At 36.7% G+C, this 27,646-nt stretch overlaps 1 protein-coding gene across 5 annotated transcripts in view; it reads left to right on the top strand.

The window, feature by feature from the left end:
- The window catches only part of TTC27 (tetratricopeptide repeat domain 27), a 171,396-nt gene that overhangs the window by 132,219 nt on the left and 11,531 nt on the right, over nucleotides 1-27,646 (top strand). For all 5 annotated transcript variants that reach the window (XM_058551476.1, XM_058551480.1, XM_058551478.1 and 2 more), the window contains exons 14-16: nucleotides 3,528-3,626; nucleotides 8,069-8,121; nucleotides 13,318-13,483. In XM_058551476.1, the coding sequence (XP_058407459.1) occupies nucleotides 3,528-3,626; nucleotides 8,069-8,121; nucleotides 13,318-13,483 (318 nt within the window). The remainder of the gene's footprint in view (nucleotides 1-3,527; nucleotides 3,627-8,068; nucleotides 8,122-13,317; nucleotides 13,484-27,646) is intronic.

The raw sequence follows: 27,646 nt of genomic DNA, 5'->3' as shown, positions 1-27,646 counted from the left end.
ACAGGGATGGTATTGCCATAAATCATGGCTGTGTGTGGGCCGAATGGTGTCATAGGAGGCAGTGTGGCCACGTGGAGAAGACATGAGCTCTGGAGTTGTACTGACTGGGTCGAATCCCTCCTCTACTGCTGACTGACTCTATGACCCTTCCTCATCTCTCAATGAGGGTAATGTTTACTACCTTACACAGCTGTTGTGAGGAATAAACGAGGTAATATATGGAAAGCTCATGGTATCAGTGTTTGGCATACATAGTGGATGCTCATTGAGTGCTAATTATTCTGATTGCTATTATATAGAGAGGAACAGGAATGACCATAGTATATGAAAGGTAGGAGCCAAAGGGAGGGTCTCAGACAGAGGAGCTAGTTTTTTTCTTTTTTTCCCCCTGAGGAAGATTCGCCCTGAGCTAACATCTGTTGCCAATCTTCCTCTATTTTATATGTGGGTCACTGCCACAGCATGACTGCCAATGAGTGGTATAGGTCCGTGCCCAGGAACCAAACCCAGGCCACCGAAGCAGAGTGCACCAAACTTAACCACTAGGCCACCAGGCCAGCCCCTAGGAGCTAGTTTTTTAATTGGAGAAAGAAGGGAGAGATGCCAGGGTCTATGTCAGTGTTTCAGAGAAATTGTGTAGAACTGTGCTGCCCAATACGGTAGCCACTAGCCACATGTGGCAGTTAAGCACTTGAAATGTGGCTAATCAAAATTGAGACATGCTGTAAGTGTAGGATACACATCAGATTTCAAAGACTTAGTATGAAAAAAATGAATATGAAATATTTCAATATTTTTGTATGTTGATAATATGTTGAAATTATAATATTTTGGATATGTAGAGTTAAATATGTTGTTAAAATTCATTTCACCCATTTCTTTTTACTTTTTAAATGTGGCTACTAGAAAATATAATGAGATGAGCATTATATTTCTATCTGGTAGCACTGGACTAGAAGCTAGAGATCTTTGGTACTCAAGCGTATACAAGTCTAATTTGGGGAATCATGTGAGAGGTATTTTTGAGGCTTCTTTTGATTTTTTTCTTTTATGATGTTCTGTTCTTAAGAGCATGATTATCCTGAATTCAAGATGCCAGTCACTATTGGTAATAATAGTTTAAAATGAAAAAAGTAAAAGAGGCACCAAATACTCTCCTTAGTTCCCTAAATTCTGAGGACCTCAATTGAGAAGCAAGGTATGAATGCATTATTTATGGTTTAGTGGGTCAGCCATAGCAATTAGAAGATCCTAGAGGTTTTTAAAGCCATTTCATGATTCAAAGAATAGGGTGTTTGCAAAAGTCATCTCCCACCGTACTTATATGTTATCTATAGATGAAAATCTAGCAGTTAATGATTCTAGAATTTTTTTTCAGATGCAAATTATTAAAACAACAGCACAAATGACCAAGAGTAAAAAGAAAAGAGAAACATAATACTATATATTAAATTAAGTCATCTGCCTGAGTTTCATTAAATTTATTTTGGTTCTAAGATACTGGTTACAAAACATTGACTTGTTTCAAAAAGTTAAGGGTAACTGGTAATCTCATCACCAGCTTGTTTTAGAGCTATAAGATAATTGCTAATTTTAGACATTTGTAACCTTTGTCTTTTCAGGTGGATTGAAAAATGAAGTTCTTTATTTACATCTTGAATTTATGCTCGCTGTATTTTATAACAAAACATGTGAAATAGTTTTATGGGAAGTTGGTTCTTTGCTGATGCAGAAAGCAAGCAGGGCACATACATTTTGAGAACTATGAGGGCAAATCTCATTGTTCTTGATCTAGTCCCAGAATGAGGTATCCTTCATTCCAAGTAAACTTGCTGCCATTATTCATTGGATGTAAGATGCCGTCAATTATAAGAGGCACATTTATTTTGAGTACTACCTTGTAGAGAAAATAAAGTGCTGCCAATAAAACTCTGACAAGCTATTGGTTTTAAGATGCATCTATTTCAGAGATGTTAAATGGTGAAAAAAAAGTGTACCTGAGAACTGAGGAAATATAATACACAGATTTTGAAACTTCCAACTTAGTTGGAAGTTAGAAAGTTGTTTTATATGTTGTTTTATAAGATAGCGTCAGACTTTAGGCCCTCTCAGAATGTATCATATGTAGTAAATGGGGTTTGGTGCGTTGGAGCTCTTTTCATTTGATTCTATAAGTAATGAGACAAAAGCAAAGTGTAATGAGCTAATTTTTAAGGTGCTGGAAATCCCTTGATTCAGAAAAGTGAACTTCAACCTTGTTTCAACCTATTACCTCTGCTTGTCCCCCCTCCCACCAAACACACACCCACCCCCTTTTCAGCCATTACCTACCCCTCTAACAAAATCTGTTCTCCATAAAGGCCCCTGATAGCAGTTATTTATAGCCTCATGTGAATTCATGGCAAAGTGTTAAATTGCCCAGGGATGTTTGCTTTCTAAGCCTTATCTCTAATTATCGTCTAGAAATCTTTATCTGCTTAAAGAACTTTCAGGCCTCAACTAGCCATATGGAACAAGTTTTGTGGGAATGGCTGGGGGAGGAGGGATATAGGGACAGGCTCCTACTCTGCCTCTGTGGAAGGCTATGGACAGAACACAGAGCACCTCATTTCCTTTCCCACCCTAAAGCGTTCAACCAAATCTGTCCGCTGCCTCATTGCCTTTGTGCTGGAAGTCAGTAAGAAAGTGGACTGCGTTCTACTGCTGGCCTCGTTGACTGTGTCTGAAAGGAAAGCAAACTTGACTTGTAATAGCTGCTTTTCTGACTAATTTCATTGAATTTTTATCAGTTTTATCTTCCTTTTGATAGAGGCTATTGAATTTTAAGGAAATCTTGTGATGTAAAGAATTCTTTTATAATTTCAATAGCTACTTCCTAATTTACCTGTTTTCTAAATCTCCGTGTTTACAAATCTTAATTGACTTAATTTGTCAGGCTTTCCATTTTGAATGGCCATTTGATAATCCAGATTCTGAGCCTACTTTTTCTAAATTATTTTTAGGCATGCCTAAGCAGATACATGCTAGGGCAGTTTGGCTCTTGCTTAAACTGCAGAAGTACTTATGGTCTAGCTTGAAAATGAAAGCAAAATTTTTTCTCTCAAATTTGTAATACATTCATCAGTTGTGAATCTCCTGGTACTTTATATACTTTTTATATAGTTGCTACTCAGTAAAAATGTTAGCTGAATCCCACGATTATAGTATCAGGGCTCATAAACATAGCTCTCCATTGCATTCGTGGAGTTTGGTTAAGACAAAGAATGGTCTTTCTCAGCAAAAGATGTGCAGTGAATGTTGCACATGCTTTCAGTGGTATATTAGCTTTGAGAATTATATGGAAAAATTCATCTCCATTGCTAAAGTTGCTACATTTAAAGTAATATAAAATGTAAGGCAAATATTTATTATATAACTCTGCATTCTTTATAGTAGTGTGTTTGTTGATAGTATCTTAAATAATTTTCATATTACATTCCATAAATGTCTCTATGCGTTTGCATGACTCTGACTTTTGGTCTTTGCAGCTTGGTGTGTGGTTTTCTCTTGGCTGTGCCTATTTGGCCTTGGAAGACTATGGAGGTTCAGCGAAGGCATTTCAGCGTTGTGTGACTTTAGAACCTGATGTAAGTTTGTTTGGTATTCTTTCCTTATTATAGCTCTTTGATATCCTCTGAGTTATTTGAATTGTACTGTCTTTCAGAACAGCAATTCCTATGGTTATATGGTTTCAGTTATGCAAGATGAATAAGTTCTAGAGGTCTGCTGTACAACATTGTGCCTAAAGTTAACAATACTGTATTGTGCGCTTAGAAATTTATAAAGAGGGTAGATCTTATGTTAAGTGTTCTTATCACAATAAAAAGGAGAAAAAGGAAGGCAAAAAATTTTCAATTTTTCTATTATATGTTAAAAAAAATAAAAAGAACAGCAATTCTTGTTTGTTGGAGGAAAGTGTAACTTTGACAGAAGGTCACACCTTAGGGTATATGATTTAAAAATCTAGAAGTAAGTTTCTTCTCATAATAGCTAAGTTATTCTTGGTTTCATTTAGAAAATAATTTTTTTTGTGTGTGTGTGAAAAATATTAGCTCTAAGCTAACAACCGTGCCCATCTTCCTCTACTTCGTATGGGACACCGCCACAGCATGGCTTGATAAGCAGTGTGTAGGGCTGCGCCTGGGATCTGAACCTGCGAACCCTGGGCCGCCAAAGCAGAGAGCATGAGCTTAACCACTATGCCACTGGGCTGGCCCCTAGAAAATAATTCTAATAAAAGTTTTTTAGTTAAAAATATGCTTCACTGAAGTATATAGCAAAGTGTCACATATATTTTGTCATTCACTAACATGTGGTGCTTTTGTTAATTGCATTATTAGAAACTTCTTTTAGTTTACAGTCTTAATATTTAACAGCTTTACTGAGATAATAAATAATTCACATACCATATAATTCATCCACTTAAAGTGTATAATTCAATGATTTTTCTAGTATATTCAGAATTGTGCAACCATCACCACAATCAATTTTAGAACATTTTTATTATAAAAAGAAACCCCTGTACCCATTAGCAGTCACTCCCTATTTCTCCCAAACACCCTCTACCCCCATCCCCAGCCCCAGGGAACCGTGAATGTACATTCTGTCTCTATAGATTTGCCTATTCTGGACATTTCGTATAAATGGAATCATACAATATATGGTCTTTTATGACGGGCTTCTTTCACTTAGATTAATGTTTTCATCCATGTTGTAGCATGTGTCAGTACTTCATTCCTTTTTAAGGCCAAATAATATTTCATTGTAGCCAGCACTGGTGGTTTAGTGGTTAAGATTTGGTGCTCTTACTGCAGCAGCCAGGGTTCATTTCCCGGTCAGGGAACCACTCCACCCATCTGTTGGTTGTCATACTGTGGGCAGCTGCATGTTGCTGTGATGCTGAAAGCTATGCTACCGGTATTGCAAATACCAGCAGGGTCACCCAGGGTGGACAGGTTTCAGTGGAGCTTCCAGACTAAGACAGACTAGGAAGAAGGACCTGGCCATCTGAGAAAATTGGCTATGAAAACCCTGTGAATAGCAGCGAGCATTGTCTGATACAGTACCGAAGGTGAGAGGATGGTGCCAAAAGACCAGGCAGGCTTCTGCTCTGCTGTACACGGGATCACTAGGAGCCGGAATCAACTTGACAGCCCTTACAACAACAGTTCCATTATATGGGCATATCACATGTTGTTTATCTCTTCATCAATTGGTAGACGTTTAGATTTTCTACTTTTTAGTTATTATGAATTATGCTGCTATGAACATTCATTTACAAGTTTTTGTGTGGACATATATTTTCATTTCTCTTGGGTATCCCTAGTAGTAGAATTACTGAGTCATATGTTAGCCCTATATTCAAAATTGTGTGAAACCGCCAGCCTGTTTTCTAAGACACTGTTTTACATTGCCACCAGCAATATTTGAGGGTTCCAATGTCTCAACATCTTTGTCAACATTTGCTATTATCTGTCTTTTTTTGTTATGGTCATCCTAGTAGGTGGTATCTCATGGTTTCAGTTTGCATTTCCTTGATGGCTAATGATGTTGACAAGCATCTTTCCATGTGCTTATTGGGCATTTGTGTATCATCTTTGGAGAAATGTTTACATCCTTTGCCATTTTTTTTTTTTTTTTTTTTTTTTTTTTTTGTGAGGAGGTCAGCCCTGAGCTAACATCCGCCAATCCTCCTCTTTTTTTGCTGAGGAAGACGGCCCTGGGTTAACATCGGTGCCCATCTTCCTCCACTTTATATGGGACGCTGCCACAGCATGGCTTACCAAGCAGTACTTCGGTGTGCGCCCGGGATCCGAACCAGCGAACCCCGGGCCGCCGCAGCGGAGTGCGCGCACTTAACTGCTTGCGCCACCGGGCCGGCCCCCCTTTGCCATTTTTTAATTGGGTTATTTGTCTTTTTATTTTTAAGTTGTAAGGGTTCTTTATATATCCTAGATGCAAGTCCCATATCAGCTATATGACTTGTAAATATTTTCTCCCATTCTGTAAGTTGTTTTTCACTTTCTTGATAGTGTCTTTTGAGGTATAAAAGTTTTTAATTTTGATGAGAGCTACCTTATCTATTTTTTCTGTTGTTGCTCAGGCTTTTAGTGTCATATCTAAGAATTCATTGCCAAATTCAAGGTCATGAAGATTTACCCCATCTTTTCTTTTAAGAAATTTATTGTTTTAGCTCTTACATTTATGTGCAATCTGCTGTTAAGCCTGTTCATAAAACTTATCGTACTATGTGTGGTGATGGATGTTAACTAAACTTATTGTAGTGATCATTTCACAATATATACATATATCAAATCATTATGTTGTACTCCTAAAACTAATACAATGTTATATATCAATTATATCTCAATTAAAAAGAAACTTATCATTTCGGATAATATATTTTTTCAGTTCAAGAATTTTCATTTGGTTCTTTTTACAGTTTTCATGTTTCTACTGAGATTCCCTAATCGTTCCCTTATTATGTTCATGTTTTCTTCAAATCTTGCATCATGTTCATAATACCTGCTTTGAAGTCCTTGTATGCTTATTCCAAAATCTCTCTCATTTCTATGCTGTTTCTATTAACTAATTTTTCCTTTGGTTATAGGTGAATTTTCCTGCTTGTTTGCATGTCTACCAATTTTTTATTGTATCCTGCACATTGTGGATGCTATGTTGCTGGGTTTCTGGGTTTTGTTGTCTTCTCTTAAGTGAGGTAGAGTTTTATTTTGGCATTCAGTTAATTCACTTGTGGATCAGCTTGATTTTGAGCTTTGTTAGGGTGGATGGAGTTGTCCTTATTCCAATAACTCTTCTCTTAAGGTATCATTTTTTGGGGCTGAACTTATAATTTTGGGGGCCATAGGTGATCATTAAGAATTCTTCACTCTGATTGGTTGGAATGTGAATAACTCCTAGCACTGTGTGACCTCCAGAATCTCCACTCAGCTCACAGCCCTCTGGTCATTGTTCTCTGCCAGGCCTCAAGAAGTTTTATCCTGCACATGTATATAGCTTAGTATTCAGCCAAGGACTCAAGGAAGATGCTTGTAGAGATTTCTGGAGCTTGTTCTCTGCACAGATCTTTCTTCCCTGGTATTTTGCCCTGCAAATTCCAGCCACTATTTCAGCCCTGAACTCTGATCTCTCTCTCTCTTCATCCCAGTAAAACATGCTGTGCTTCGTTTTGTTTCTACCTCTCTGTGCTACAGCCCTGAAAGTGCCTCTAGACAGAAGCCTGGGTTGATTCTTGAGACACCTCAGTTGTTTCCCTTCTCTCAGGGATCACAATCCTGTGCTCAAAACTTGTCAAAAACAGTTGTTTCCTAAATTTTGTCCAGTTTGTAGCTTTTTATGGTGATAAGGCTAGTCTGATACTGTGTTATGTCTGCAAACAGAGGTTCATTGTTACTTAATTTTTAAATCATATGTATGGAACTTGAGAACTGTACATTCTATATTTTAAAAAAGTGGAGCAAAGAGGACAAACGTAATTCATATTGTTCTTGTTAGAATCGACACTTATATAAAGACTTTATTTTTGTCATTGCATAGAGAAATAAGTAGAGAAATATGTTTGGTTGATGAAATACTTACGATAACGCTGGAGAACGCAGACTCCTTTATCCTCCTATCTGATGAAGGATGATGGTAAAATAGAAAAGCTTTTTAAGATAGGAAAAGCAATATTTTACATTGCCTTGGATTTGTAATAAATCTATGTATTGTATAAATTATGTTGTAAGTTGTCCAACTATTTTGTGAATCTAAATTTGGAAATAAAATCTTAACTAAATTCCAAATTACTGCTGTAATAGTTATATCATTTTGTTGACTATTTTTGTTCTAAATTATAAAAGTTAAGTTTAATTTATTTAATTTTCTCATACACCTTTAAACGTACCTTATTGAAATTTATGATTGTGAAGAGCACATCTTGAACTAGGGAAATATGTTACATTTTTGGTTGCCTAAAATATTTTACCTAAATGAGAATAGTCTATAACTGGGTTCTCTATCATTTCAGAATGCTGAAGCTTGGAACAATTTATCAACTTCCTACATCCGATTAAAACAAAAGTAAGTACATCAGACAAATACAAGAACTTTGGTTCCAAAATAAATGAATGAGATTTTCTTCAACTGAACACTGAAACATTGTGCCTTACTCTTTATCTTTTTCTCTTGCTCACCCATATCTTTGAGTTAGAATGACTTAATATAGCCATTTGAATTCTAAATATGGTTTATTTCTTAAAAACATTTACTATGTAATAAAATAAGAAGTGTTATATGAAATCTTTATTTGATGCTGAAGTTTTGCATCCTAAATTTCATTACATGATCAAAGCAAGCATGCCTTTAGTTGGTCAACCTAATTGATAGATTCTTATTGATTGCTTGCTGTGTACTAGACATTATTGAGAAATATACATATGAACCAATGTCTTCAAGGAGTGTAGGTTTAAAAATAAAACATTATGCCATATTATTTAAAAAGTTGATTAGCAATATAAGTAATATGTGGCAAATATCAAGTGAGAAATACAAAGAAGACTATAATAATAGTGGGTGATATTTGTAGAGCACTTATTCTGTGCCAGACACTCATGTAGTCCTGTAAGGATCTCAGAAGAGAGAAGGTGTGTGATCCTGGTTCACAAATGCTTCTGAGAGAATGCTGGACTCAAGCTAAAATTTGAAGAATGGGTAGAGGGGACAGAGGAAAGCCTTTCAGGCAAGGAGAGTGTGACCAAATGCAGAGCAATGGGAATGAATGCAGCACTTCAGGAGATGGGAAGTAAAGTCGTCCTGCTATAGACCATAGTGAGCTCTGTAGTGAGAGAAAAGGTTGGAAAGGTCGGTTGGGGTCTAACTGCAGTGTGTTCTGATTATCTGACCAACAAGTTGAGATTATCCTGTTGGCAGTAGGAAGCCATAGATTTCAGGGGAGTAATTTCATGAAGAAAGAAGCTTTTTAGGAAGATTTATCTAATGGCAGTGTATGAGACAGAACAGAGAGGAAACTGGGGGCTGGGAAACCAGTTAGGAGCCAGCTGTTGTAACAGTCCGGGCAAGAGATAACTAGACTGGAAAAAGAAGGGGGCAGATGCCAGTTTATAAAGGAGACAACCAACTGGGCTCATTGACTAGCTGCAGAAAGCGAAGGAAAGGGAAGAGACAAGGATTGCTTTTGCCAGAGTTTTAATAAATGAATTAAAGGATGGATAGATTTCCATTTTTATTTGGCCTTATTTTCAAACTTAATTTAATTTTTCTTTGTGGATTCACAAGATATTTCTGAAGATATTATTAAATCTGTATTTTATTGAGATCATGAAATGCTTCCGTTGCTCTTAGATGACAATCTACATAAATAAAGTACTGTTTGCTCTACTACTCTCTTCAGAAAATAATATTAGGCTCTTGATTGCTACTGATTGTGTTAAAACTCACTAGAGACCCTTTTGGTTTAAAGCAAGGGGCGGGGGGAAATCCCTGTCATAGCTGTAGGATGATCTCAGGGTTTTTTTCTAGTAACCCTGATAAGTTTGTATGTAGTGAGTCTCTTGATTCTCTACCTTGTCTTCCAGCCCATTAATGCTAAGAATTCTGCTTTCTCTTTTAGGGGTTCTTGCACGTTGCTCCTCCACTTCAGTTTGACACTTTCTTGTCTTCCTGCAGCTCCATGAATAGGTTTTTGTGTAAAAGTGAGGTTGTAAGGTCAGAGGTAGATCACTCCTCTATTCTTGCCTTTTTACTCTTTCCTTTCTTTGCTGCTGCTCCAGACGTTACTAATTTTTGACTCATGGGATTGTTACTTTAGGGGTAAATTATTCCTGCTCCTCTCAAAAGAATCCTATCTGTGCCTTAAAGTGACCTTTTAAGCCATCTTGTCTATCCCTTTGCCATCACAAGGTTCTTCACTAAAGCACTCTTTGCGCTGTTTCATCTGATGCCCTTAGGCATCATGTTCCTGCCAGTCCCTTGGGAGAATTTTCCATCTTCCCATATTACTTTCATAGTGCAGTATCGCTACCATTGTGGATGTGATAAGTGAATCCTGAATTAAAGCTCCTTATAAATAAGCGATACTTATGAAAAAAGAATTTCATTGCAAAAAATTTGAGGCCAGGAAATTGTGATTAGAGGGTGGGAGGACATACAGGAAAAAGGATCCTCTTGGTGTGGATTGCTGCTTGTTGAGTTCTTTTCCAGTAGCATAACTTCACCCCTATTCCTCATGTGGATGGTAGAACTGAGGAGTCTCAGTCTACCTGAGACTGTTGAAGGCAGTTGCTATTACATGGGAGTTGGGTGCAGGGAGTGGAGTAGAGAAAGGAAAAAAGAAGAAGAAAATCCTATAGAAGCAATTATGGCTGAATTTGAAGAACAGTGTTAGAACAAACATACTTTCATTTTCAACTCTGAAGGGTGGTAGGCCAAGGGTAAATGAACATTCCATAGCAACTTTAGGTAAATTGTTTAATGTAGAGAATAAAAAACTAAACTGCAGTGAATTGGCTGTTATGAAAAGACTAAAAGAACTTAATTGTAAGGAAGTTATTTTATTTGATATCATAGGTATATTAAAGATTGATTAAATGATTTGTGTGTACAGGGACTTGTGGGGGAAGTTACTAATGATATGGGCACACTTCTTTTCATATGCTTAAGGGGATGACTCTCAGAGCAATGGCCTGGGATGGCCAGAAGAACCCCCCTCATCTTCTCCAAAATTTGCGTTGAAGTCAGCGAGGAGAAGGGGCCTTGATGAAACACTGTGAGGCTCAGCAAGGCAAGCAATGGATGTGGACCTTGTAGTCTTAAGTTAGCAAACTCAAATGGCTACTGGAAAAGGAGGTTAAGAACATACATTTGAATGAGGTTACTTTAATTGCCCAGTAAAACATTTATAATCAATAAAGGAGCTATAGTATTTGTCCAGCCAGCAGAGTAAAGCATTAAGAATCTTTTTGTTTGCTGAGATGTGTAACTTTTAGAATAGGTTATATGAAGTTCTGTTGATTCCTTGTCAATATCAAGTTTCTAATAGTCTTGTTCTCTTTTCTGAAGTGGCTTGTATAAATAAGACAAGGATTCCGTAATGGTTTGGTAAACCTTATCTGTAAAATTAGCTAGCCTTGTTTTAATTTTTATTGATTTATTTAGCTTTCTATTAGCTCATTTTGTTTAATTTGTTCAAAGTGTTCTCTTATTATTTTTTTAAAAAATTACTCATTTGTGCCATTTTCTTTCATTCTAAATGGAATTTAGTTACACATTTGTCTGTTTCATTCGTTTTTTTTCAAAGAGCCAGCTTTTGGTTTTGTTGATCATTTCTATTCTTTCTTTATATTTTATGTCTTATCTCTATTCTTTTCCTCTTTCTTTCATTTGTTTGGTGTTCTTCTTCTACCAAATTAAGTTGAATGGTTTAACTCATTTATTTTCAATCTTTCATATCTCATAATCACTGCATATAAGATCATAAATTTTCCTTTAAATACTGCTTCAGCTATATCCTGTAGATGGTGATATATAGTACTTTCATTAGGTTCTAAATATTTCGTACTTTCTGATTTTCTTTTCCACTGGGGGTTCCTTTTTTTTTTTTTTTTGTGAGGAAGATCAGCCCTGAGCTAACATCTGATGCCAATCCTCCTCTTTTTTGCTGAGGAAGATTGGCCCTGGGCTAACACCCATGCCTATCTTCCTATACTTTATATGGGACACTGCCACAGCATGGCTTGACAAACAGTGCACTGGTGCGCGCCCAGGATCCGAACCTGCGAACCCTGGGCCGCCGAATTGGAGTGCGCACACTTAACCGCTATGCCACTGGGCCAGCCCCTGGGGATTCCTTTTTTTTTTTAAGGAAGATTGGCCCTGTGCTAGCATCTGTTGCCAATCTTCCTCTTCTTTTTTTCTTTTTTCCCCCCAAAGCCCCAGTCCATAGTTGTGTATCATAGTTGTAGAGTTGTAGCTCTTCTTTGTGGGACACCGCCTCAGCATGGCTTGGTGAGGGGTGAGTACGTCCGCTCCCAGGATCCGAGCCAGTGAACCCAGGGCCACCAAAGTGGAACAGGTGAACTTAACCACTATGCCACCAGGCTGGCCCCGTGTGGGTTCTTTTTTTTTTAAGGAGTGCATTTTTAAGTTTCTAGGCATATATTTTTTAATTTGTCTATTTACTGTTTACTTCTTATTTATTGCAGGGAATATAGTCTATATACTTTTAATTTTATTTTTTAAAACACAAATAACTAGTGATCATTTTGTTCTCAATAATTAAATTTACTGATGTATTACATCAATTTCTGTTCTCACCATTGATCGTTTCTTGTATCCCTTTCCTTCTGTTGAATTCCCTTTTATTTTTGCAAGAGGAGATCCTTTAGTAGTTCTTTTAAGTTAGGATCAGTAGATGGTAAACTTTCTTAGTCTTTGTATGTCTGAAAGTGTTTGATTTTACATTTACTCTTGAGTGATGTGTTAAGCTGGTTATAAAATTTTAGGCCAACAGTTATTTTCACTCAGCATTTTAAACATAGTATTCTGTTGTCTTCTGCCGTCTTTTATTGCTAATGAAATATCTGCTGTTCTCTACTTGTCTTTCCTTTGTAGGTTTTAGGATTGTCATTAAGTTCTGCAATTTCACACAGTGTGTCTCGGTGTTGGTTTATCTTTATTTATAATGTTTGGTATACAAAATATACTTTTGATCGTAGAATTTAGATCTTTGTTCAGTTCTGGAAAATACTCAGCTATTACCTTTTCAAATATAGCATCCTGCCATTTTCTGCTTTAGTTTACTCTGGAATGTCTATCAAATGTATGTTTGAGCCTTACCTCTCATTCTTTCCTCTGTCTCTTTACTACTCTTTTAATTTTTAATCTGAATTCTATGTGAATTCCTCACTATTATCTTCCAGTTCATCAGTTCTCTCTTTGACTGTGTGCAGTCTAGTTTTGTTACCTGTTGAGGTTTTTTTTGTTTTAGTGTCTCTTCTGATTCCAAAATTTCTAGTTAGTTTTTATTCTTATCTCCCTGTTCTTGTTTCATTTCTATCTGTTTTTATCTTGCAATTTCCTGCTCCTTTTAAATTTTTAAAAACTTTGTAGAGAAATTTGAGGTGGTTTTGGGTTGTTTGGGCCTTTAATTCTATTTCTTAACATGAATGATTAAGGACTGACAGTTGGTTAACATTAGCATTTTATACATTTAGCTATGGTTATTCATTACTGTTCTCTTTAAAATTTGACCTTCAATAGAGCAAAAGCTTTTAGAACTTTACAAGAAGCCCTCAAGTGCAACTATGAACACTGGCAGATCTGGGAAAACTACATTCTCACTAGCACTGATGTTGGGGAATTTTCAGAAGCCATTAAAGCTTATCATCGGCTCTTGGACTTACGAGACAAATACAAAGATGTTCAGGTAGGATATTTATATTTTGTTGTTTCATTTTGCATTTTATATTAGTACTTATGATATAAATTGTTTTCTTGAATATATACAGGAAAATTTTGTTAAACACATGTAATATATAAAAAGAGTGTTTTTTTCTCTAGTCAGATATTCTTAGCTACATGTTAAGTCTGACATTGCAACATCAAATTTGTTTGTGCAATCATAGACTGAATATTACTGTGACTCAATTATGAAAATCCAGTATGTGGTTTCCATATGTACAGTCAACTTGCAAAAACTCAAGAGAATGATGTTTGTGTTATTTATTACTTTGGGTATCTCAATATATTCTGTGATTTGTTATAGCTGGAGTAAGTCCCATACTCATTTATTAACTCACTGAACAAGCATTTACTGCATACTTTCAGATGGCTTGAACAATATAGAAATGAAGACTAACATTTTTTTGAAATGTTTGATATGTTCCTTTTCTTGATGGGATGAAGTCAGAACTGGTTGACTCTAACCCAGTACAATAAGTGCTGTATCCTTTCAGAAAATATGGGAGACTTGAAGCTACTGTGTTTGTCATCCAATGGGATTAAATATACAAGACCTTGTGGGTTTAATTATGGTTGAAGATAGTGTACAAAGGTAAGGATATGCAGGAGCTTATGGGTTACAAAGTCAAGGATCTTGAAAATGTAACATTTTATTTGCAATAATCAACATATGCTATTTAAAATGATGAAGTTGGAATTATGAAAAAGCAGAAATAACATCTAATAAATGATAATACCGTACTGTTCTTCTTATTATTTTTATTATTATTAATTTTTGGTGAGGAAGATTGGCCCTGAGCTAACATCTGTTGCCAATATTATTCTTCTTTTTGCTGAGGAAGATTGGCCCTGAGCTAACATCTATGCCTATCTTCCTCTATTTTGTATGTGGGACGCCACCACAGCATGGCTTGATGAGCGGTGCATAGGTCTGTGCCTGGGATCCAAACCTGTGAACCCTGGGCCGCCAAAGCAGAGCAAGCAAACTTAACCACTACACCACTGGGCCAGCCCCTCTTATGACTTATAATTTGTACACTAGCTGTTCCAAAGTTTATCTTTTCTGGGCCCTATCTGATAGCCCCAGCCCTTGACCTGTATGCATACTTTTGCAAGTCTAGCCATATAATTGGCCAAGTTACTTTAAGGCTCGGGTTCTGGGCGATTCACCTGAAAGGTCTATGGCTTCAGGTGAACCCATTACCTACCTGCAGTAGCTATGTTGACCCCTTTTGATTACTTTTCTTTTTTTATATATTTTTTTGTCTTTTCTAAATGTTGTACGTTGACCTTCCATTATAGAAAGAAGGGACTTGAATTTTATAGTGTAAAGATCAATTAAAATGTGGATGGAGGCATAAGCAGAGTTTTACATCCTAGAAAGGATAAGAGCCCTAGCAAATCTATTTGCATGGTCTCTTGGCAGTCTAGTAGTGTCCTGTTGATAGAGCTAAAAATTCTCCATAGAGACAGTTCTTTCTCTTCTACACTTAGCCCCTTGGCAAAGGGCACTGATGAGGCTCTGAACAGATCTCAATAATGTTGCCAAACCACTGGGGATGGGACAGAGATTCCAAAGTGCTTATCTCTTGTTTACTTCAACTGTAATTTTTTAAAAGACCCTTCTTTATTAGAAGGCATTCTGAAGTCTGTTCCTATAATCTCAGGGAAAATGTAAACAATTTACATGGGTAGTATATTCCATGAGAATATAAATAATTTACTTTGGTAGTCCATTCCATTTTACACTTGCAATAAATTCTAGTTTTTTTTCTTTCACATTAAAAAAAATGTACATAAAACACCCAAATCCAACACTCTTCATTGAGACATCACTGCTGGCTCAATTCCAGCATTCTTTAGAATTACAGACTGTCAGAGCAGGAACGCGCCCTAGAGGAGTCCTGTAGGGCTAGGCTGAATAAGCAACACACCGAATCAGAAAGGAGTGTGAAGCTCCCCTCCTGCCTGAAAAGACTAGAAGGGGTGATTCTCCAAATCAGTCTGCTTTTCTATCCTACTGGTATTGCTGCTGGTGTCATCTCTTCTTGAGTCATCTTAGAATTGGCTTCATTGTTCAGTCTGATCTCATTAATCTTCTGTCATGTGTCTCCAATTTCTAACTGATCTGCTTTTCTTTCTTATGTGAGTGGGATTTCCCCTCCAAATCTATATTTTAACTCACAGTAATCCTTCATATCTGCTAAGGATTAGTAACAATTGGCTAACCAGACTGGCTTTTTTGGGTTTTCCCGAGAAAATCCTGATCCTCCTTCTATGCTTGGCACTCATAGGAGTTGCTTTTATATAAGGAACCCAAATGGCTAGGTCTAGGCCCCTCTCCTTGCATAAGAGATGGACTTGTGTGGGTTATGGTACATAAGCATCAAAGGGAGGGGACTTTTCTATTTTATCTCTCACTTCTCCTCCTCTGCTTTCCAAGACACATAAAGCAGGCCAAAGTGGGACATGGTAAAGTAATAATAACTAACATTTATTGAGGGCTTGCTGTGTGCCAGGCACTATTCTAAGCACTTAACATGTTTTAACTCAATAAATTCTCACCATAACTCTGTGGGATAGATTTGTACTATCATAAGCTATGTTGGACTCTGGAGTAAATGTATGTATCTTCCGCCTTGTTTTAAGGAAACTAATGATATCAAACAAAATAACTATTCAAAGATGGTTTTGAAAAGCTGTTCTTCTATATCATAAAGAGTCATAAAGTCATCAAGATATTGCTGATTTTAGTTGACTTAGATGGGTGTATCAAGTATGCCAAGTCATCTAGCGATTTTATACCTGAGAGGTGTGTATTCCAAAAGAAAGGCAAGAATGGAATGGAACAGTTGCTTTACGGAAGATGATGATTTAGAATAAAATAAGTTCCGCCTTGATCATTCCAATCTCCTGCAATTACGTTAGCTGGAAATGTACTGGAGAATTTTACTTAAGATTTTCTTTTGTTTTTACCATTCCCCCACCAGCTTAGGAGTCTCAGTTCTCTCTCAGGATGAAAAAATTTCTTGCAAATGTTGAGAATAATACTGCTGTATTTGATTATCTGTAACTATATGGGGAGAGAGGTGACATTTAGAATAATATATTGGTAGTCAAGGTGGTAGACACCAAGAAAATAACTCTGGCAAAAATAACCTGAGTATAGTTAGTCAATTCTAAAGGTAAAACTTCAGTTGTTGATTTGGCATGTTGTATACCAAATCAAAATCATTGCAATTGTAAGAACACATGGTTAGAAATCTTTCAGGAGCCTTCCCTAAGAAAGAATAAAGAGATGCAAATAAGGATTTATATTCTGAAGAATTCTGTGCAATTCTCAGTCAATACAATTCATTTTGAAGTAAAAATTTATTTTTCTTAAGTTTTAATGAAGAATTAAAAAGGAAGTAAAGCTTGATTAATGTAAAGAATGATCCTATAGCACAGGATTACTTTTTTTTTTCCAGTTTATCCAGCCTCAGTTCTGAATGCATAGAGATGCATTTTGAGCATTTTTCAGAAAAGGAAAAAAAGTCTTAAAAAAAACTTCTCCCAACATGAATTGAAATGCTTTGATTTAACTTTTATCTTAAATGGATTTTTTCAAACGTATTTTGGTGATCGTAATCATAGCTTCTTGCTTCTTCCAGCAAATCTAATCAAAAGGAATTTCCACCCATAGCAAATCATGTTCTGATTCCCATTTAAAATTTTCTAATCCTGTACCCGTTTTAGCACAGTATTTAACTTATATCATTCTGAACTTTAGGTGAAAGTTTTATCATTTCCTTGGGAAAATTATTAGAATTTAGTTTAAATTCATGGCCAGCTAATATTTTAATCTCTTTTTCTCTCTGATTCTTCCTTTGTTCCTCAAATTCAGGTTATGAAACAAATCTCTTTTTGTACAATAGCATTTCATCTGAGCATGAATATTTTGATGAGTTTGAAATTAGTTTCTATAAATAATCAGTATTTTTAGAAACAATCAGAGGTAGCATTTGGATTCTTGAGACTTCCCTCCTGCAGCCCCACTGCCATGCACAGGAGCACCAAGAACCCTTCCTGTTATGAGAAATATTGCTTATAAACAAAGCACTTTGAGAAACACAAAGTGCTTTAAACACGTCAGATGTTATAGCGATTAGCTTAATTTTTACATTTGGATTTGGGGAAATATTACTGAGAACATAACAACTAGATAACCAGTGACTTACTCAGATCTAACTATCATCTTTAGCACCTTATAGTAGAGAACTTTCAGGTATTTAGATGGAGAAATAGCCACAGTGAGATAATGTGTCAGTTTATATAGGACCTGTTAATAGCTTTCCTCAGAAGTGTCATAGAATGCTGATGGCAATGTTTGATCTTTGGCAGGTGTGAGTAGAGTCACGCCATAGTGGTTAAATCATCACTGAAGAAAAGTCTCGATGGCTAGTGATGGGCTTAGTCATATTTAGCTTCATGGCATACTTCTGTCTGTCATCGTGCTTTATGACAACTAGTCAGTGTGGACCGAGACAATTGATAGATTGTCTGGAATATTTTTATCTTGGCTAAAAAAATTTTGCTTAATTTGACTCTACAAGTTTGGCAACAGGTGTCTTTTAAAAAAACTCTGATATTCTTATGTTTGACACTACCTGACCCCATTCTATTTTAGTTTGTTTTAAAATTTTCTTTTTATCTATTTTTTTCTACTTATAAGATATGCTAATTGTCAGCTTAGTTTTTTCTATTGTATGTGTGTGTCAGTGTGTAAATTTATACTCATTTTAGTACAGACACAGTGTAAATTAGCTACAAATTGTTCTGTATTTTTTACTGTTTGTAATAAGAGGATGAGTAGATATACTACCTTTATCATTTTCTCCCCTTTCTCTCTATGTCCTAATTTTGATTAATGCATAGATTAGTAACACTCAGGAATACTTTTCTATCATAGTACACATTTATATTCATGTCTGGTTGATACATATTTTTATTTACTATAAAACAAATTTTCATGTTCCTGCATAATTAGTCCTTGCTCTATTTCCTATTGTGGGTAATGCCATGAGTATCCTTGTAGATAAATCCTTGTGTATATCCATGCTTCTTTCCTCAGGGTAAATTCTACTGTTGAGTCATAAGCATTTTTCTTTTTTCTTTTCTTACTTTTTTTCTTTTATTTTTGTCCTCCTTCTCCTCCTCCTTTGATAACTTGGGCAATCATTTTGGGAAAAGAATTTAAGAATTACATTATTATACCCCATTTTCTGTTTATAAATGGAAGAGGAAGAGAAGAGGATTAACATATATTGAGTGCTTGCTATATTTCTGGCACTTAACATGGATCATCTTTTATAAGGGTGTACAATATTTGAGGCGGATACCAAATATTCCTCATTTTACAATAGATGAAAATGAGACCCAGAGAGGTTATATAACTTGATCAGTCATATAGCTAAGAAGGAACTGAAGATAGGAATCACATTGAGGCATGCCAATTTTTTTCCTTGTGTCATGCCTTGAAGTCTGTGGGAACATTTATGTTAAAAAGCACATTTCCACATCATATTAATGTGTATGTGAACTGTATATAACAAAGTTTTTTTAAATTGGGGTATATAATTTACATATATTAAAATTCACAGATCATAAGTGTTAGTTTGATGTGTTTTGACCATTATATGTTCTTATATAACCACCACTCAAAACAGATATGGAACATTTTCATCACTACAGAAAGTTCTCTTATGCCCCTTTGCAATTGATTGAACCACCACCCTTTCTCCTCCAACCAGGCAATTACTTTCTGATTTCTGTCACCACAGTTCAATTTTGCTTTTTCTTGAATGTCATATAATAGAATCATGCAATTTGTGTTCTTTTATATTGATGTTCTTTGTGTTGATTTCCATTTGGTGTTTTCTTTGGGGAAGAGAGGAGGTAGTGTTGATGTGCAATGGGGCAGGTTGCCAACCCAATTAAAGTTCTGGAAAAAGTGGTGGCTGAGTATTACCTGAAAGAAAAGAGAGAAGGGAATGGATATACTTTATACAAATTATATCTCTGTAAAATAAGTATTGTCTCTATTTGACTGCTGAGGTATCTGAGGCTCAGCAAGGTGAGCTAATAAAGCTGATGTTTCTTAGCTACCAAGTAGTTAAGCCAAGACTTGAGACTTTCTGTTTAACCTAAAGCCTGTGCGTGCCTTTTCCACACTCTAAGAAAAAGTTTTTTTTTTTTTTGCTGAAGGAATAAAAAAGAAAATGTTAAACTGCCTACTTCTCTCTGATAACAGGTTTGAGGAAGCCAAGGGTCAGGGTTATCAGACCAGGAAACAGCAAGTTCTTTAGAGAACTCCAAGTGGAACGGGGAGTCAGCCAAGCTGGGAGGTGGGAAATGGCTTCATTCTTGGCCTGGAGCCTTTCTGGAAGTTTTTGTAACTAGACCTAAGGGCAGCCCTATTCCTTCCTGCTCTTAGACCTCTGGGATTCAAAGGGCCAACACTTTGTGCTTTCAGCAAAGATTTTGGTGAGACTTGGCCAAGGACTTCAAGGTTAGTGTTGGGGAAGAGGATAGTTATGCTTTTCTCTTTGTGGGGATTCTTCAGCATTTGTATTAGAATCACTGCTTCTCCATGTGAGAAAACTTCAGCTCTCTTCAGGGGCCAGCGGTGGTTCCCCACAGTCATTCTCTGCTTGAGGAATCCCCCAAGCATCGTCCATGATGGAGGTGAGAAGTAGGCTTAGGACAGAGAATGAAACAAAAGTTGTATATCACCTAAATGAATTAGAGATGTGGGTAAGGGATTTAGAGGTCATTACATGGAATCAGTGGCATGGCATTGGTTTGGGTAGGATGTGAGGGACTATCACCCTGTTTATATTGATTGAAAAGAAATCCCTCTAAGCATCCAGGCTTAAAAAATATACTTAGATTATTTTATGATACACCAAACGAATTCCAAATGGATTAAATATATGGGAAATATTTTTTCATCTCATAGAAAAATTAGGAATAGAAGTGGATATTTCCCAAATTCCCTGAACTTTGGAGTAATAAAAGAAAACTTAAAGGAATTTTTATGACACATTAATAAAATATGTGACAAAATATTTGTAACAAATAGGAACGATAAAAAGCTAATAATATCCTTATTATATAAAGAGTTAACATCTGCTACAGGAATGAAATGTGACAGAATAGAGGATTCAGAAACAGACTCAAGTAAGTATGAGAATTTAGTCCATGATGAGGATGGCATTTTAAATCTGTGGGATAAAAATAGAGTATTCAATGTATATTGGAATAGTTGGCCAAGCATTTGGGACCAAAAACTAAAGCTCTGCTTCACTCCTTAAACCAAAGTAAATTCAAATGGATAAAATATTTAAATTGACATGCCTTGAGAAGCAGGATTATGTTGTAGGTAAGAGCATATTCATAGACTCTGGATTTAGACACCCTTGGCCTCCACCTACCTCTGCCGATCACTAACTGTATGACCTTGGGCAAGTTATTCACTTTGTGCTTCATTTTCATGAAATGAAGATGATAATAGTTCCTGCCTCACAAGATTGTTGTGAGGATTAAATGAGATAACATACGTAAAGGGCTTGGAACAGTGCCTGGCACATACAAGTGCTATTAAAGTGTAGTTGCTATTGTCGTCATCATCATTATTGAAAAAGGAAAAGAAAAAAAGCACTAAAAGAAAGTATGGTCAATATTTTTATAAGCTTGGGGATAGAGAAAACATTTTTAATCATAACACAAAAACCATACTCCATTAAGGAAAAATTTGAGAAATTTGATATTTAAAACTCCTACACATGGAGAAAGAATAACTTTGAGTGGGTGCTAGAGGTCACATCCTTAGCAGGGATAGGCTGTGATGTGACAGCCATTCATTTAGTGCTTCCTGAACTGAAACTGGAAGATGATTAGTAGAAGCCAGGTAAGTGCCCTGCAGTGAGTTTGTCCCCATGTTTTCAATGTTATCTTGGTCTTTCTACTTAAGATTGCTGGATTTATTTCCTGGGGCTGCTGTAACAAATTACCACAAACTTGGTGTCTTCAAACAACAGAAATTTATTCCCTCTAGTCAGTTCTGAAGGCTAAAAGTCCAAAATCAAGGTGTTGGCTGAGCCATGCTCCCTCTGAAGGCTCTAGGGAAGAATCTTTCCTTGCTTCTTCCAGCTTCTGGAGGCTCTTGGCATTCCTTGGCTTGTGGCATCATAACTCCAATCTCGCCCTCTTCAGCTACTTCTTCACCTCCTTCTTTATGTCCTTTCCTCTTTTTATAAGGACACTAGTCATTGGGTTTAGGGCTCACTCTAATCTAGTATAACTTCATCTTAACTAATTATATCTGCAAAGACTCTATTTCCAAATGAGGGTCACATTCTGAGGTTCTGTTTGGACATGAATTTTGAGGGACACTGTTTGACCCACCACAACTGTCATGCTCCTTTTCAGGGAGAAAGCAATGGCTTTGAGAGTAGTGGGGTTGGTAAAGGTAGGGAGTGGATCCGGCACACACCTCATTGGTAGCTATAGTGGTAGCAGAGGCAACATACATAGAGGTACACCAAGGGAAGGCCTGAGAGACCTCAACTAAGCATATGAAGGTCTTGCCTTTAGCAAATAACACCAGAGGTTCGAACATCTGGAAGTGACAGAAAAGGTAGGGAGGGAGTTGATAGAAAACTAGTAACGCTTTTCAAAGAGAGACGCTTACTTAAAGTCATATGCAATTTTCAGAAATAAGACTGGAATCTCAGGCCCTCATGGACAAATTAAGATTTCTAAAAAGAATCTATTATTAGGCTTTAGGAGAGTGTAATATTACCTGAAATACCAGGAAAAAAATTGCATATGTGTATATGTACACATTATGGAACACGGGTTCAAAACTCTCTGGATTCACACAGGTGTCCAGAACCCCAAGAAAATAAACACAGAGTAAAGAATCATCTTTAGGGTAGACCGTTAGGGTTAGTTTTCAGATAAAAAAACAAGTGGGCCCTCCTTTGTAATCACCATGGATTAAAATTTACCTCTGTAACTTGTATTATATTACAAATGGGAAGATATTACTGAATGCGTTTATCTATTGCTCTAGTTTTTGAAAGTTCTGAATGTTTTCAAACTGTGCATACATAGTTTATGCACACTCACTTCCCTCCCCAGTTATCACCTGTTTCTCTGCTGCTCTTTAGAGCCGACTCCTCAGGAGAAGCATCTTCCCGTGCGGTCTCTACTTGCCCTCCTCCCGTCCTCTTGGAAGCCAGGCCACTTAGGCTTTCTCTCCACCAGTCTGCTGAACGTGCTGTTGTCGAGGGCTGTATTGCCACATCCAAGGACGGTTGTCAGTCCTCAGGTTTCTCAGCCTATCAGCAGTATTGAATGCAGTTGATCTCTCCATTTTTGAAACACTTTCTTCACTTGGCTTCCAGAGTTTCACCCTTCTTACCTTACCATCTTCAGCTTCCTCGTCTCCTTTGCAGAATCAGCACCTTTCCTTCTCTGTGACAGCCACTCCAGCCTCGGTCCTTACGTTATATTTTTCTCCCCCATATAGACTGTTACCCAGGTATCTCACCATGCCCTTGGTTTTCCCTCTTATCTTCCCGAGAATATGTTATTATGAAAACAAGGTAAAAGTTTTCCTCCACATGGACCCTTTAATTCTTTTTCATGTAGGTTGTTCAATTTATTTATTTCATTATGGTTGCACTTTTCAGATGTCTTAATTTTGCCCCTGTTGGCTCATACTCCCCTGGGGATTTTGGCTTTCTACTGGTAATGCATATTTGGTGGTAGGGACTAAAGCAAGCCCAGGACCTAACCTGTGCCCTTCCTGGTAAGTTTGCACCATAGGGAGAACTCACCCCATGGATACACTTTGCCACTGCCCCCTCCCACCCCCACCAAGTGGACTGGCTGCTCAGGAAATCTCCCTTTTCTCTGCTAGGCTTTCTTTCTTTCTTTCCAGTGCCCATCTTCCTGAGTAGTCATTCAGCCTCAGCAGGTGGGGGCCCACCAGGCCACAGGGGTCTTTGCTATTTGCTTCCCTCCCTAGCCAGGCCACCTGCCCTGCTGTACCCTCATGGTCCTTGGCTTGCACTGGGCTGGCTCTGCTGTGTTTCAGTCTCTCCATGCTGGTGGCAAGTGGCATATGGAGTAGTGTGTGGAAGAAAAAAAGCACAACCAAAAAGCTTTTCTTAGCCCATCCGTGAACCTTGGCACCTGGCACTTTTGCACCCTGGGCTGCTCTTCTCCACTGTACCAGGACCAAGCCGGTTTCTGTCTCCCCAGGGTATCTCACGTGTTTACTGTTACTTTCTCAGATCTATCAGCTTTCTCTTTTTTCAAGCGATGTACAGAGTTGGAGTTCAGAAAGAGGAGCTAGCAACGTGTTAGTCCATCAGCTTGTAATGTCCATACTCCAAACAACAAAACTGTTTTCACATTGGAAAAAAATGAGTTCAATACAAATTAAGAAATATTTAAATATCTTAAAAAGGAAATATATTTACTCAAACATTTGGAAAGAAATTTAAGTTCACTAATAATAAAGGAAATAAAATTCAGAATAATAGCTGCATATACCTTTAGTAGGACAAAATATCAAGGATTTAAAAAACAATAATACATCCCATGCTGGTAATATGCAATGAAATGACATGTTTTCGTATACTACTGATGGGCATCTAATTTGATTTAGCCCTTTCAGAAAGTATCAAACTTATCTCCAGAGTATTAAAATGTATATTCCGTTGATTCCATAATTTTGTGCCTGGAATTCTAACCTAAGGAAAGCTTCAGTGTGAAAAAAATCTTTAGGCGCAAAGATATGCATTGAAGTGTTATTTATAGTAATAGTAATAACAATGGCATCATGGAAACAGCTGACTAACTGCAGGGACATTGTTGAATAGACTACGGTCTGTCAAGCCAGTGGAATATTTTGAATCTATTAAAATGATCTGTTTAAAGAGTATACAAAAACAGGAAAAAATTCTGTGACATAATGTTAAGTGAAAAAGGTAAGATAAAAACAGTTTATATAGTATTATATTAAGAACTTTACACATAGTAAAAAAAAATAGAAATTCACTACAATGTTATTTGTGCTTGTATTTGGGAATTTTATTTTCTTTTTATTTTTTATTAGCTGTAATGTCTTGGGGAAATTTTTAATTAAAAAAAAACTGCAAAAACCTGTCAGGATTTGGCAAAGAAGTGATAATGAAATGATCAAAGTTACTAGCATATGTATTTCATAAAAGAGAAATCTTTCCGATGTAAAAGAACTTATTATTAGGAAGAAATGAGAGGAGTAAGGAGCTGTGCTTTCTAAATGAAAATAGCAAATGCTTGAGAGCAAGATGAGGGACCCGGGCTGCGGGTTCAAATCCAATTCCACCTTCCCTACTTGTGTGAAGTTGGACAAATTACTTCTCTGTGCTCCAGTGTCTTCATCTGCAGAAGGCAAATAATGAGAGCACCTTCCTTGTAGGATTGTTAGGAGGATTAAGTGTGTTCATAGAGCCCCTGGCTCATAGGAAGGGCTATATAGTATGTATAAGTGTTATCTGTCATTATTGTTGTTTTCTTATCATTCTCATCTCATTCTCAGCTGTGTAACCTTGAGAAAGTTCATTTTGCCTCTCATGCCTTGGTTTATTTGTCAAGTGGGGATAATAAGGTACCTGCTTCCTAGGGTTACTGTGGGAACTAAATGAAATCAGGTTGGTCATGTGCTTATCCCAGGGCTTAGCACATAGTGAGTACTCACAACAGAGGTAGTAGGGAGGTATTGAGGGCTGATACCACAGTGGTGGATTCTGTTTTTCTTTAGGTCTGTTTTGAACCATAAGGAAATATAGGGGCACATAGTGAGTGGGCCAACAATGAGGGTTTTGCTGTCCACTTCTGATGGAGTAAGGAAGTTGAGGGTCAGTGATAATCATGATAGTGTATAGGTTTATTGCTTTATAGTTTTCAAAGCTCTTTACATGTATGTTGACTCCTTGATCCAACAATTTTGTGATGTAGTAGACAGAAAACCTGTCCTCATTACTACTTTTTACCAACTTTCTAGTCACTCCCCCATATTCATGGTGGACTTCAGCAACTGATTATGTATATCTTCCTCTCCATGCTAGCTCTAGCTGTTTTTGAATACTTGGTATTTAGGTAGATGGTATGTCCAGTACTTTGAACTTAAAATTCTTTGTCCTTTTCTTTATTCCATATGAGCAACTCATCCAAGTGGCCGTATCTTTGATCCTGTTTCCCCAAGAATTGTTCCACCTCTAAATTTTTAAACTTCAATATTCTACCTTTCAGTCACTTATTACATACTTAGTAATTTATAGTTTTAACTAGTTGCTTGATGATTTAAATAATCATAACAATTTACTCTTTTTTACTCAATTTACAGTGGATAAAATACATTTACCTGTTTAAATTCTTTTTTCACTTTTGATGATGCAAAGGAGTGTGATGCTGGTAAACTTCATAAATTGCCCAAGAGGAAATTGTACTCTTTGTGATTCATTTAATCAAAGAAATTCTACTGCAATACCTTTTGCTCCTTTCAAGTTACAAATATCTGTTCTAAAGAAAAGTTAAATATTAACTCTTAATATTGAAGAGTTAAAAGTTAAAAGTTATTGTTTTTGTAGTCAGTCTGGATAATGTGATTTTTCTCATTTACTAGTTAGTGGAAAGAAAATGATGATATTAGCTAGTAAATTATAAAATTACTCTAATAGTTTTTAAAATAATTTCTGTCACTCTAAAACCACTTTTTAAGATTACATTTAGGCTCCATTTGTTAATGTATTTTAATAACTCAATTTTTTCCTTCAGTTCATGGGGCTTTCTTAATTGCAGGAAATAACCTTTTAAGTAACTTTTTATTAAAATATAATGTAAATACAGAAAAGTATACAGATCATAAGTAAACATATGAATTTTCACGAAGGGAACACACCTGTGTAACCAGCCCCCAAAGCATGAGTCAGAATACTACCAGCACCCCGACAGCCCTCACAGTCCCTCTTTTAGGCACTACCCCCTCCTCCCTCCACCCACACAAGCCAAGGACGTAAATTCAAAGTCTCAAGTGAATATTCATGTGTGCCATCGTGTTTTGTTTCATCTTTGCCAGTCTTTGCATGTATTTATTCTTGCCTTTTCTCTATTTTTAAATTGTTTTTGTTTTATTAAAATAACATACTTACAATTCTACAAGTTAAGTAGCAGTGAAAGGCTTATAGCAAAATACAGCAATTTCCTGCACCACCCTTCCCTGCTCCTCAAGATACTTCTCCCCAAAGGGGAGACACCCTTTAGTTTTTCTTTTGCCGTTTGCACATTTCCATATTTCATAATAATAGTTATATACTGCTATTTTTTATTAGCCAAAGTTAGGTATCATCTATTGACTTCCTGTTATAGTAAATGAGGACTTAACTCTCTTATACCAGCACTTCCACTACTTCCCTTTTGTGTTTTCCAACATATTTAGATTAAAATTTTTGGTTAAGTGAATATTCTCTATTAACATTATTTGCCTGTGCAAATGGTATTCACAATAAGTATTAGGATACTATGATTGGGGTTTTTGTTTTTTATGATGTTAATAATTGTCTTGGTTTTCATGTTTCTCTCTCTTTGTAAGCCTCTTGTCCTGCTCTCTGCTGCCCTCCTTGTTCTGGCTTTAGCTCTGGATACAGTCTCTCACCTTTGTACTTGCCAAATCCAGTGGAATCCTCTGGTCCTGGTCTTTTGTTGGTGTACTCTCCTTGTTACTTTCTCCTTCCCTGGTTTCCATGACATCACTTTCTCCCACCTCTCTGGCTGCAGCTTTTCAGTCTCGTTAGTGCATTATCTCTGTTCACTTTCCCTCCTCTTAAATGTTGTGTTCCTTAAGATTCTATCCTTAGTGTGATTCTTACCCAACATAATCTCTTTAAGCAACATCTGCCATGGCCATGAATGACTTCTATTATCTATTCCTCCATAAAGAACTCTCTTCCAAGGTCCAGATCCAGCTATTTAACTGGCCATTGAACATGCAAATAGAGGATATAAAAATGAATTTGTTGTTGCCTCCCCT

This window comes from Diceros bicornis, chromosome 12, assembly GCF_020826845.1.
Source record: "Diceros bicornis minor isolate mBicDic1 chromosome 12, mDicBic1.mat.cur, whole genome shotgun sequence".
Taxonomy (NCBI): Eukaryota; Metazoa; Chordata; class Mammalia; order Perissodactyla; family Rhinocerotidae; genus Diceros; species Diceros bicornis.
Note: the sequence above shows the minus strand (reverse complement) of the source record. Positions and strands in the feature narration are given on the sequence as shown.